Source organism: Loxodonta africana, chromosome 4 (assembly GCF_030014295.1).
Source record: "Loxodonta africana isolate mLoxAfr1 chromosome 4, mLoxAfr1.hap2, whole genome shotgun sequence".
Taxonomy (NCBI): Eukaryota; Metazoa; Chordata; class Mammalia; order Proboscidea; family Elephantidae; genus Loxodonta; species Loxodonta africana.
The window spans coordinates 153,093,310-153,106,841 of record NC_087345.1 but is presented as its reverse complement, the minus strand read 5'-3'; the positions used below and the strand labels follow the sequence as shown (position 1 = coordinate 153,106,841).

At 36.4% G+C, this 13,532-nt stretch overlaps 1 protein-coding gene across 4 annotated transcripts in view; it reads right to left on the bottom strand.

Annotated features, from left to right (window-relative positions):
• Positions 1–13,532, bottom strand: part of OPTN (optineurin) — a 54,817-nt gene that overhangs the window by 17,174 nt on the left and 24,111 nt on the right. For 2 of the 4 annotated variants that reach the window (XM_010590726.3, XM_010590725.3), the window contains exons 7-12: positions 12,475–12,577; positions 10,100–10,215; positions 8,582–8,731; positions 8,110–8,203; positions 6,396–6,554; positions 632–762 (exon numbers count right to left, since the gene is read on the bottom strand). In XM_010590726.3, the coding sequence (XP_010589028.1) occupies positions 632–762; positions 6,396–6,554; positions 8,110–8,203; positions 8,582–8,731; positions 10,100–10,215; positions 12,475–12,577 (753 nt within the window). The remainder of the gene's footprint in view (positions 1–631; positions 763–6,395; positions 6,555–8,109; positions 8,204–8,581; positions 8,732–10,099; positions 10,216–12,474; positions 12,578–13,532) is intronic. The other 2 variants (XM_010590727.3, XM_023548909.2) reach the window with 1 other exon arrangement.

Genomic DNA, 13,532 nt, shown 5'->3' with positions numbered 1-13,532 from the left:
ACCAAACTGTCAACTGATGGGGAAATAGATTAGGAAAAAGTGGCCTATTTCTAAAATAAGACAGTACACAGCAATTAAACAGAATGAATTAAATCTGCAACTACCAACAGAGTTTAAAATCCCAACACTGTGTAAAGCAAATTGCAAAACGATACACAGAGTGATAACTTTACAACTTAAACACATGGAAATTAATACTATCTTGTTTTAAAAAAATACTTGAAGCAAATATTAGCAACTGCCAGTTCTGGATGGCATACATATTGGTGTATGTAGTTTTATAATTCTCAAAATGAATTTTTAAAAACCAGAAGTAATTTTGGTAGTATTTTCTTTTAAAACACATCACAGAATTTAAAGAGCTGTGAATATTTTATCCATGACAACGGCAAGATATGACATCAGAACATATAATGTCATGTTTTTATAAGTTATCTATAAGCAAGGAACTCAATCAGCTTCCCATAAGACTCTGCAAAGCCTTACATTAAGCCAAACTCAATGTTAGGGACACAAGTAAATGAAGTATACTGAACAATTCTTAGCTCAAATTATGAAATGTCTTTGACGGACCACCTCTTCTAGAGTCCAAGCTGGTGCGTGCTCTATGTCTTCCTCTCCTTTACCTTACCTGCCTCCATCTTCAAAAACATTATTTTCTTTCAGCAAAATTGCCAGCTGCAATGCCAGTTGCTCCTTTTCTTCATGAATCTTCTCTCTTGCGGCTCTTTCAGCATGAAAATCAGAACAGTAAACCTCCATCTGTTAGAGAAGATACAGAGGTTATTAACTAGACGAATGTGGATTTGCTGCTTCCTGTGATACGCCTTTTAAATGGCAGGTACATATTTCTGCTAGAAGCCAGTGTAATGATCATGACTTTCCAATTACATCCAAACAGAAGATGAAAGTTGTCGTGTGTGTATGTGTGTGTGATTTAAACAATGAGAACTCAGCAACTACAATGATACAAGTTGTTTAAATACTATAAAAAAAAATACATACCATTAATTCAGTAAACTTCTCTGTCCCTTGATAGTGTGGTAAAATGTTTAATTTTTAAAAAATAACGTTCAGGATTAACTCAACCATTGCAAATGATTTATTCGCCCCACCAGGTATATTTATAAAGGCTGACGTTAAGCTAAGTTTAAAATGATAAAATTAAATAGATGCTATTTACCGAATTCTAAACATGTAGGGTTCTTTATATTGATTCTCATTTCACCTTATCAAAAATCCTAGGAATGTGGAATTGCTATCTTCATTTTACAAGCAAGCTTAATAGCGCTTAACTTTGGGCAAATTAGTCAAGTGGCCAAAATAGGATTTGAACTCAGACAGACACTTATGCTCTTTCCATACACCATACCACTTCTCGTGTGTGGTAGCCAGCCTCCAAGATGTGATCCTCACCTCGTTATTCATGCCCTATGTGGCCCCTCCCACAATGAATACGGCCAACCTCTGCACTAGGATTTTGCAGAAATGATGGTGTGTAGCTTCTGAGACTGGGTCACAAAAGACATTGTGGCTTCCACCTTCCTCTCTTTTGGATCATTTGCTGTGGAGGAGGCTGCCATGTCATCGGGGCACTCAAGCAGCCCTATGCACAGGCCCACATGGTGAGGAACTGAGTGAGGTCTTCCACCAACAGCCATATGTGCGAGACATCTTGGAAATGGATCTTCTCTTTTTGGGTGCAGCCTCACGAGAGACACTGAGCCAGAACCACCCAGCTAAGCTGCTCCTGGATTCTGACCCACAGAAACTGTGTGAGAAAATAACTGTTTACTGATGGTTTAAGCTGTTAAGTTTTGAGATAACTTGTTACACAGCAATAGATAATTAATATGCCATGACAGTAATTTCTTCATTGTTATTAAATTATAAAGTAAAAACAAACCATTTAATAATGTTAGAAATTTAAGTGAATTGAGCATTATTCTACTACTAGTTTTTAACCTTCTGTGTTTAAAATTGTAGGCTTTTTCTTTTCAAATTTAATTGTCCCAGGACAGAAATTATTATCCATTATTTTAAATTGTTGTAAATCCATGTAACAAACATTCATCTTTTCAACATTCCTGACATGTACAATTCAGTGATATTAGTTACGTTTATCCATTACTTTTAAAAGTAAAACTAACAAAAATCCAAATATTCTATCAAAACTGCAGTTAGAAAAATAAAGGGATCGTTTTAAGGGACTTTCTACCAGTTGTGAGTGATCCAGCATATTATTGATGGATCATGAGTTTTTGAGTCAGACCTAAATTCAAGTTACAATCTCACTCCTATAACTGCTAGCTTTGATCCAGTAGGAATAGGGTCTTTATTTTGTCCATTCCTACAGCCCCAGAAGCCCCAGTGTCTGACATATTAATGACACTAGAAAAAGTGTTGTTGAATGAATGAACAAATGTATCCATTCAGACAAAACAAGTATCAATGCACAGAACATGGCAAAAATATATGACTACAGGAAAGTAGAACAACCCAGCACAGCATAAGGTACCCAATGCAAAGGAGATGCTCCATTCCACGGGAGTCAGTCATTCCGGGCAGTATATGAGTGTATATATGGAGAATGATAAATTGTTGACTTTGTTACATTAAGAAACAATCTGTTTATCTTCATCAGATTGGCAAAGATTTAAAAGAACAATAGCAAGGATGTGAGGAAAACAGGAGTTATTATACACTTTTGCTGAGTATAATTTAGGTTACGTATTTTTGGAAGACAATTTGGTAGTATTTACTTGAAATGTACATATCCATTGACTCACTCATTCCATTTCTATTATTCTACAAGTGCACAAAGGCACATACAAAAATGTTCACTGCTGCATTGTTGGTAATTGCAAAATATTAGCACCACCTAAATGTCCATTAATACAGGACTAGTTAAATCATGATAACCCACCCTTTGGGACACAATGCAACAGCTAAAAAAAATAATGGATGGCTGTGAGTACAACCCTGGAGAGATGTCCAAGATAGACAATTAGCAAAAATGTAGTACAAAAAGTATAGTGTGGTTTCATTTTTAATTAAACCCAACCAACAAAATAAAAATAGAAAAAACCTCGAATCCGCCAGGTGCACCTTGGAAACTCTATGGGGCAGTACTACTCTGTTCTATAGGGTCGCTATGAGTCGGAATCGACTCGACGGCAGTGGTTTTTTCTTTTTTAACCCTTATCAAGATGGAATTCGGAGAAGTTAGATTTTCACTTTCTATATTTCTGTATTGTCTAAATATTTTGTTTTATAATAAGTAGCATTTTTTATATAACTTAAAAATAAATTTAAAAGATTTTAGTACCAGATTATCCTAAAACCTCCTCTGAGATTTTTGGTTATTTAAAAGGAAAAAAGGTTTTCCCTCTTGTTTTATGTGATTTCACATCTCAGGCAGGATATATTCTCTTATATACATGCAAATAAAATCTCCCCAAGCACTCCAACTACCAGCATCAGAGATTAAAATAGTCACAAGAAGCCAAGCTTATAAAAATTATTCCAGAGAACAGTAAAAAAATGTGCCTTAACTTGTTTTTATGAGGCCAGGATAACTTGATATCAAAACTTGACAAGGACATTAGCAAAAGAAAAATTCTAGGCCAATCTTACTCAAGAATATAGATATAAAAATCCTAAGCAAAAAATGAACAAACTAAATTCAGCAACATGTACTAAGGATAATTCAAGGAATTCAAGGTTTGTTTAATATTAAAAAAAAAATATATATATATAATTCACCATGTTAAAGGGAAAAAAGCATATAAATATCTAATTATATTATATGAAGAAAAAAATTTCCTAAATAAAATTCAAACCTGCTCAAAACAAAAATTCTTCATTACAGAGAGAGCAACTAGGGTCACATAACAAACAGGGTGTATGTAAGTTTTTGTATGAGAAACTGACTTGACTTGTAAACTTTCACTTAAAGCACAATAAAAAAAAAAAATCTTGGCAAATGAGAAAGAGAAAAGAATTTTTATCTGATAAATTATATCTACAAAAAGCCTATGGCAAATATCATACACTTAACAGTGAAATGTTAAAAGCGCTGCCTATGAGACTGGGAGCAAGACAAAGCTGTCTGCTATCTCTACTATTATGCAACACTATACTGGGAGTCCTTAACAGTGCAATAAAGCAAGAAAAAGAAATAACAGAAAGATCAAGAAAGAAAAAAGTCATTAAAATGATATGATTATTTATGTAGAAAGCCCAAAAGAATATTTAGAACTATTATGAGAATTAAAATGTGAGTTGAGCAAGTTTGTTGCATACAATGTCAATAAACAAAAAATCAACTGTATCTCTATATATGAGCAACGCTTGGGAAATCAAGTTTTTAAAAAATATTTTTAAAAAACCATAACAGATGGCATATCTTTATTAGCAATGTTATTATTTACATTTTTATTAGCTATTTTATACATCTAAGAATAAATCTAGTGAAAATGAGCAAAACCTTTACTAAGAAGATGAAAAACATTACTGAGAACAATTAAAGAAGATATACCATGTTTGGAAACGCTGGTGGCATAGTGGTTATGAGCTACAGCTGCTAACCAAAAGTCGGCAGTTCAAATCCACCAGGGACTCCTTGGAAACCCTATGGGGCAGGTCTACTCGGAATCGACTCAACAACAATGGGTTTGGCTTTTTTTGGTTTATACCATGTTCATGGATTGGAAGAGTCAATAGTGTAAAGATGGTAATTCTTTCCAAATTGATCTATAAATATTCAATATAATTCCAATCCAAACCCCAACATGTTTGCGTGTAAGTATGTATGGAAAATGCCAAACTGATTTTAAAATTTATATGAAAAGGCAAAAAGGAAAGAATACCTAAAGTCCTCTTAAAGAATATTAACAAAGTAAGAGGGCTTATTTTTACCAGATGTCAAGGACAGTATGGTATCAGATCAAGGACACACAAACAAACCAATGGAGCAGTACGGAGAGACCCATGCATAAAAACATGCACACAATTTATGACAAAGAGGGCAACACAGCAATTAAGAAAAGATGGCCTTTTTAATAGATGGTGCCAAGTGAGCTGGATACCTACGTAGGAAAATCTTATGACTCTTTACCCTTATCTCACTTCATATACAAAAGCCAATTCCAGATGGTTTTAGATCTTAATGTAAAAGACAAAACAATAAAGCTTTGGGAAGATAACATAAGAGGATATCTCCATGGCCTTAGGATACTGACAGTTTCTTAAACAGGACACTGAAAGTACTAACCATAAATGACAAGACTGATAAATTACACTACATTAAAATTAAGAACTTTTGTTCATCAAAAGACTCCTTTCATGAGAGTGAAAAGGCAAGTCACATGGTGAAGAAACTGGCAACAAATATAACTGACAAGGGTTTGTATCAGGAGTGCATAAAGAAGTCCTTCAAAATAAAGAAAAAGTCAAGCAAACCAAAAGAAAAACAAATACTTGATCAAGTACAAAAGAAGAAATACTTAAATGAACAACAGACATTTGAAAAAGTACTCAAACTCATTATTCACCAGGGAAATGGAAATTAAATGAGATACAACACATTTGTCAGAATGGTTAAACTAAAAAAGGCTGACAATACAAGTGTTGATAAGGATGTACAGCAATGGGAACTCTCAAACACTGCTGATGGAAGAAAAAACTGGTACAACCATTTTGGAAAATTGTTTGGAATTACCTATTAAAACTGAATATCACGCATATCCTGTGAGTCAGCAATTTCACTCCCAGCTATGTACCCAATAGAAACAAGGGCACATGTGAACAAAGAGGCATATACAAGAAGTCACAACATTAATCATAATGCTCCAAACTGGAAATAACCGGACTATCCAACAACTATAGTGTAGGTAGATAAATAACTGTATACAACAAAATACAATACAGTGATAAAAATGGAGGAACTACAGCTACTGGAACCACACTGATGAATCTCACAAGCTTAATGTCGATGGAAAAAGCCAATCTCAAAAAATACAAATGTATGATTCCATTTAAAGTTCAAAGAGGCAAAAACTAAACTAGGGTTTTAGATGTCAGAATGATGGTTACCTGTGGGAAAAAATGGGGAGGTCGTGGCCGGATGGGAAGCAGGTAGCAGGAGGAGGGTTTCCAGAAGGCTGATAATGCTCTGTTGTTGATTTGATGAGTGGTTTCACCAGGGTTTGCTCTATGTGAATTCACTGAGCTCTACACTTAAGATTGGTGTGCTTTTCCACGTGTTATATTTCAGTAAAAAAGTTTAAAAAATACAATGATGGAAAATACAAAATCAAAATATGCATTTTAAACCACGTTACTCTCCCACTTGAAATAGAAAATCCGAGCCCATGTTTCAGAGTGTATCTTACCTGGGCCCTGAGGACAGTCATGGTTTCCAGGTCCTCCTCCTGTTTGGCAATGGTTTGCTTCATCTCATCTATTTGGAGCTGCTTGGAAGCCAGTGCCTTCTCTGCCAGTTCCAGTTTTTCGTCTAGTTCCTGCAGCAGTGCCATGTCCACTTGTTCTGACTGAAACAGACACGTTTATTATAGAATGGTGCTGAAATAATTCAACCTATTAGAGTAAAATATTAGATAGAGGTTCATTCTAAAAAATATATTGGCTCTAAACTATTACATTAATTACTGATGCTAACTTACTCAGAAAATTGTGTCCATTTAACTTACAGCTTGCAAATAATCATTTCCTAATTTATTACAATAATGATAAAAATAGCACACTAAATTAAGGGAGAAAACTACAAACCCCAATCTCAATGAGGCTGTGATTCACTGATACTGTTATGTTTCCACTCATGTCACTCCTACTTTGTGAAGTCAGTGGGAAAGAAGAAACATGTTTCAATTAAAAATCTACTAGGTTCCTAGAGAAGAAATATATTCTATATAAAGATAAATAAAAAACAAAGAGTATATTTACAAGGCTATAAACTCAAAGACCCCTTCTAATTCAAGGCTGCCATGGTCTTTAAATTATCACACCATGCTGGGCATTATTACTAATTTAAGTTGCACGTCAATGAGTTCAGGGTCTCAGATTTCCCTGACAGCCTTGCAGAGTCCCATGCACCAGGTGGCACCTCTCACTGCAGCCAGCTGTCTGACTATGCACTATTCACAGAGGAGTGCATGCATGCTGTCAGCTCTCTACAAACCGACCATTAGAAACACTCAAAGCTTACTCCCAGACTGGAGGACGTTAGCACATCTTTGTATACAAAGAGCATTGTGTGTGTGTACACATATTTAATTAAGTCTGGTTTCAAAGATTACACACACACATACAGTCGAGCATCACTTAAAATCCATGATACGTTCACTGAAATAGGACGTTAGGTGAACAACATCGCTTGTGACACTTTGGATCCTCCTCTTAGCACTGAAAACCCAGATTCCTCTGCCCCAGCTATGCCCATGGCTGTGTACAGGTTATGGTGGTCACCCCTCTCCCTGGGAAGCTCTCTGTGCACTTTGGGGCAGGTGGGAGGGGTGCCTGCAAGCCTGGGGGTGGTGATCCCGGACGGTGGGGACTGTGGATTAGCCGGACCACAGCCTCGCTGCCCTCACATCCTTATGAATCAAATCCACATCAAGGAGCCCACGAGCCTGGGGTGAGCAGGCCTTCAGTCATGCATAAGCTTTGGTTCTGACTTTGGGGCCTTAAAGGATGTTGGCAAATGTTGAGGGTAACCCCTTCTCCTTGTGCAGAGGAGAGACCCAGGGAGGTACTTTGTCATGCAACACACTCATGACAGAACAAGGATTAGAATCCCAGGCTTCTTATTATTCATTGCTCTGTAGGGAATAAAGAGTACAACATTACTGGACCACAGACGTACATGCAGTTGGACATTGCCCAAACGGACGTTATGTGGTGCAGGACTGTATATATATAAAATATCAGAAGTTGTAAATATTTAGGCACAAAAAATCAATCATAAACTAAAAAACAACCTTTGAAACCACACTTCATTAGGGATTAATGTAACTATTTTACATATAAAAAGTTTGATAGCTTCCATTCATTACTAGGCTGTGAAAATAATATTTTTCCCATGAATACCTCTTTCATTTTTAGTTCCTCAATTGTGTTCAATGCACTATTGTGTTCTTGAAGAAGCTTGCTGTGTGTCAACTGTAGAGTGGCTAATTTGGCCCTATTAAAAAAGAGATTAAAAAAAAAAAAAAAAGGAAACATTAAAAAAAAAGGACTCTTGGGGGGAAAAAATCACAGAAACGTAATTATAGCCTTGTCTCCCAACCTTCTTCCGAGTGCTCAACTAGCAAAATCTCCTCTCCTATCTATATTCCACCACCTACTAGCATTTTCCAACTCTTAAAGACAAGACAGAGTGCATATAATTTCCATAATTTGTTAAGATAAAACTTATTCCCTTGGAAAATTCTCCCAGTACTCCTTCAAATAAATAAAAGAGAAATTTTGTAATTTCGTTCTGAAATCCTAATGCCAATCTGTATAAAATCGCTGTTCTATATCCTTTTAGCAAGCAGCCGTTCAATCACGGCATACTCACTTTTCTTCCTCTGTTTTCGTTTGCTCCATTTTGATTTCTGATCGCATGCTTTCCACTTGCAGCTCTAATTTTTTGTTATTATATACAAGTTCTTGATTTTCATTCAACTCTGATGGGGTTGCAGTATTTTTCCTTTCAAGGGCCTGACACCTAAGAAAGATCATGATTTCTTGAGGACAAAAATTAGTCCTTCACTTCTCAGTGGCTTTTAAACAAATACCAGGATTATGTAGCAAATATAATACATCTTAGGGTTGTAATTTTCAAGGATTTAATAGTATAAAATAAAATATTTTATCCTCTTTGCTTTTCTCCTAGACACGGACATTTTTTGAACCCTTAGGCCTAAACATAGAAAACTACAGATCTAAGATCACAACAGCTATCCACTTTGAATAACTGATTTAAGTAGTCTTGCTAATATTTATTTGTATTTAAACACAGATGAAAGTAGTAACTGGCCAAAGGTACTTCTCATATAGTGATGATCTATGGATACCTTTTATATTTAAAGAAGCTGCTGGTTCTGATGAACACAATGACTAGGACTTCTGACAAAGATTCAACAGGGGAAAAGAAGTGCCCTATGTCCTCTTAAAGACCAAAAAGAGAATTCCAGTATAATAATAGCAAATTATATGCAAGGCATTAATGCCAAGCACTTAAACAGCGTCTCATTTAATAGAATGTATGAAGTTAAAAAAAAAAAAGTTTTTTTTTTTTATATGAAGATCTATGACACACAATTTACAAAGATATAACTGAGGCTCAGAGAGGTTAAATAACTTGCCCTAGGTCATATAACGAATGAGTGGTAAACCCATATTTTAAACCTAGTCTGTTTGTCCAAAGTCCTTAGCTTTAGCCGCTATGCGGTACCAGATTACCATAACACTGTATAGTGGTAAAAAAAAAAAGCACAAATCCAAGAAAACATACACCCATATGTTGTGCTGGGAATCTGTTTGCCAGTTAATCCAATAGAATAACATCAATTTAGTTTTCCTAAATTTTGGGTAACTTCTTACATCATGAGAAACTAGCAAACACAAAATTTTCAGTTTATATGGTAGCCTTAATAATTGATTGAAAATGATTTTTTTTTTTTCCTAAATAAATCTCATGCAAGGTCTTTCTGGTCTTTTCAACTTTCTTTTATGTTTATTCATGTCAGCGCTGTCAGCTGACATAAACCACAGGAAAGCTGGCTCACTGATTTGCACGGGTCTTCACGTGGGCTGGTATACTTAACACATGCCCTCAAACAGCAGAATCAAAACCCCTGGCCCCACCTCCCACAGGACTAGAAATATTTCATGTTTGTGCATTAACCTGTACATTAGCGTTTGCTAAATTCACATTTTAATTAGGTCTCTATTTTTCTTTTAGTCGGCAGCGCAGTCACATAGTCACTATATTTTTACATAGTAACATATCGTGCAAAAATATAGAAATACAGGAGCATACTTTGTAAAAATGTACGTTTTTAGGAGGACAAAATTCATCTGTCATTCTTACTTTTCTTGAAGTCTCTTCTTCATTAGCTCTGCTTCACTGAGTTTAGTATGAGCCTCCTGAAGCTCTTTAAACAGAGTTGTCACTTGATGTTTCAACATTTCCACTTCACTTCCAACCTATCATACAGGAAATTTCAAACACAGATATGTGATTATCATCCTCTGATGATTTAATTTCTTTAAACGAACCTCTTTGTGAGAAAACATCTGAACCATTAGTATCTAATTAAAAATGAACGGTGAACTGGTTAAACTCTGACAATTAATACCCCAACTATATTAAATGTTTCGGACACAACTCTGTTTCCTTGTAGAGCATTTACTGGTCAATGCGGATGCATTTCTGATAATGGCTTTACCATAATTAAAATGAACCCTGATCACAGTTTAGAAGAGTCCCTACCGGGAGCTTATGGTTAAGCACTTGACTACCAGCCAAAAGGCTGGCGATTTGAACCCACCTAGAGAAGCCTCAGAAGACAGTGTGGTAATTTGCTTCTGAAGGTCACAGCCTTGAAAACTCATTCTACTCTGTACACATGGGGTCACCATGAGTAGAAACTGACTCAATGGCAACTAACAATAACCCATAGTTCAGGAGATCACAGATCACCGTGGTATAAAACCACAATCTTATTTATCCAGCTCACCCTCACGTTCCCTTGCCAACTTATATTTCTAGTTTACTCAGCTATTTTTGCTGTATAGCTTTTTTTTTTTCTTTGCAGCTCTATCCCAACCCAAAAACTCAGTGCCATCGAGTCAATTCTGTAAATGAGTTTTATGTTGCTCTGGAAGTCTCAGTAATTTTCTATTAACAGTCGTTGAATTAGTTTTACTTGTTGTTAGGTGCCGTTGAGTTGGTTCTGACTCACAGCGACCCTGTGTAAAACAGAACAAAACACTACCCAGTCCTAAGTCACGCTCATAGTCATTGCTATGTTTGAGCCTGTGGTTGCAGCCACTGTGTCAATCCATCTTGTCTAAGGTCTTCCTCTTTTTTGCTGATCCTCTGCCTTACTAAGCATGATGTCCTTCTCTAGGGACTGATCCCTCCTGATAACATGTCCTAAGTACCTGAATTAGCTACAGTGAGTACTTTGTTTAAATGTCTTCACATGGGCTACTATGTCTACTATCGCTTCATGGCTTCATTAACTTTCCCTAAATTTAAGGCTGTTGGCGCAAAGGCACATCTCTAAGCTATGACAGAAAACTGTACATACATACACGCGCACACACACACACACATTCAATTTTATTCAAACCAACAGAACCAAGATCTTTCAATTCTACCTCAGGTTTCTTGGTCATGTCCTCTCCTCATATGAAATAAAATTATAAATTTTGCTTATGAAACAGAGAGTTCTCTTATCCACAACACTAAAGACTTTCTTATTAAATGTTAGAAACCTATGTGCTGTATAATCATAAATATATACATAATTTTTACTGCCTATAAGCTATGTCTTGAACTATAACTTTTAGAAGTAGCTTGTCTAGATTCGCATAATTGTATCGAGGTGATCAGGCTCACTGAAACACTGGAAACTTAGTCTTTCAGAAAACAATCAAAGATTAATGAACATGTCCTGTTTCCAAGACTCTGGAGGTCTTAAAATCATGGCTCACTGATCTTGTGGTTACTTAGTAAGGATCCTATCTAAGCTTTGATAGTGTTTAAGCACATACTGCTTTCTTGTAAGATTTATGTATCCTGAAATATATAAGTACCCTGAAAATGTTAATTAATCGGAGCACTGGTTTACTCGGTAACGACATGTTGCTCAACTTTAAAGTGGTCTATTAAACCTGTGTAGTAATCGGTTAATGGCGTTCTGAATTGTTTATTTTTGACACTCATATGATTGTATTATAAAGTTGATAAAATTCCATTTTCACCAAGCTGGCCAGTTCACTTAAGTATTTAGGAGAAGAAATCAGTCAAGAAGAGATATAGGAATGACTTCCTAGACTACTGATAGGAATACATCCCACTACAATTTATACTGAATCAAATTCAAGACAGGACGAGGAAATAAGAGAGAAATAGAAAGTATTCAACATTAATATTCTTTCTATACTTCTAAAGCATACATCATAGGGTAGAGCAGAATGGCACCACAGTTCCTGGGCTGTAATCTTTACAGGAGCAGATCGCCAGGTCTCTTCTCCTGCAGAGTCACTGGTGGGTTTGAACCGCTGACCTTTCGGTCAGCAGTGAAGTGTTTAACCATTGCACCACCAGGTTTCCTACAAGTCAGAATCGACTTGATGGCACACAACAACAACAACAACAAACACTTGAATCCGGCTTCTACACTATTCTCACGTCCACCGGGTATGTGCTAGCCGTCTCGGAGTCTTACTACCCACAGTTTCTGTGCCTTTCTCCTCTTCTTTTTCTGCTCCTGCGCTGTCCTCAGTCTGGGTCTCAATCTCAGAACGATCATTTGCTTTCTTTTCAAAATGTGAAATTCTGAAAAGTCATAGAACATAGAAAAGTCACTTTCTCTTTGTTTTCAAGAGGAATAATGATTGCAGAAGCTCTGAAAAGGACACTGTTCAAATTCTGGATACAGGGTTAGGGGTTTTCAAAATCTTTTCACATTCATTATGGTAGTTCCATTTTATTTTTCATCATAGAACTGACTAGAATCAATTTAAAAGATGAATTCCTATAGTGTCACTGTGTGTATACACATGTACACGCACAGGTGTTACATGCATGTGTGACTCTTCTTTATAAGGATTCAGCGAAGAAGGGAAGATTTTCCTTTTGGACCCATCTGAGTTGACAAGCCCCTGAGCAAACAACCAAATGCAGCAATACTCTTTTATCCCTAATCATAACTGCATGAAAGCCATCCAAATACAATAGATGGAAAAAGATGGTAGGTTAAATACATGCATGTAATTTTTCTCCCACCCGAAACCTCATTAAAAACGCATTTTAAAAGGAATACATTACAAGAGCAAAGAGAAAATGAAAGGAAATAATACCAAGAAAATCTTAGAAGCTGGAAAGCACAGACACAAGTGGGAACTAACTCATACCAAGATGGTAGGATCCTAAACCAACAGCAGGTGGAGCCAGGAAGTAACCCTACTCACACTGTGGAGCCTCCACAAGGCTCAGGAATTGGTGGCACCAGGTATCTCTGGAAGGGGCAATGAAGCTGGGGCTAAAAACAGGAGGATTAGTTAAAAGCCTGCTTAAGAAGACTAGAAGACTGAAGATGGTAAAACAAAGGGTCTCTAGACTAAGAGATACTAGGCAGAGTTGAGGGCTTGAGCTCCCTACGGAAAAGAAGGGGATTCACATACTGAATATTGAGATCCTCAACCTTCTTTTCCTATAGGTATCTACAAAAATACTTCCCAGGCAGGAGGCTAGAAGAGTCTTCTCTGAAGAATCTGGCCAGCACAAGGGA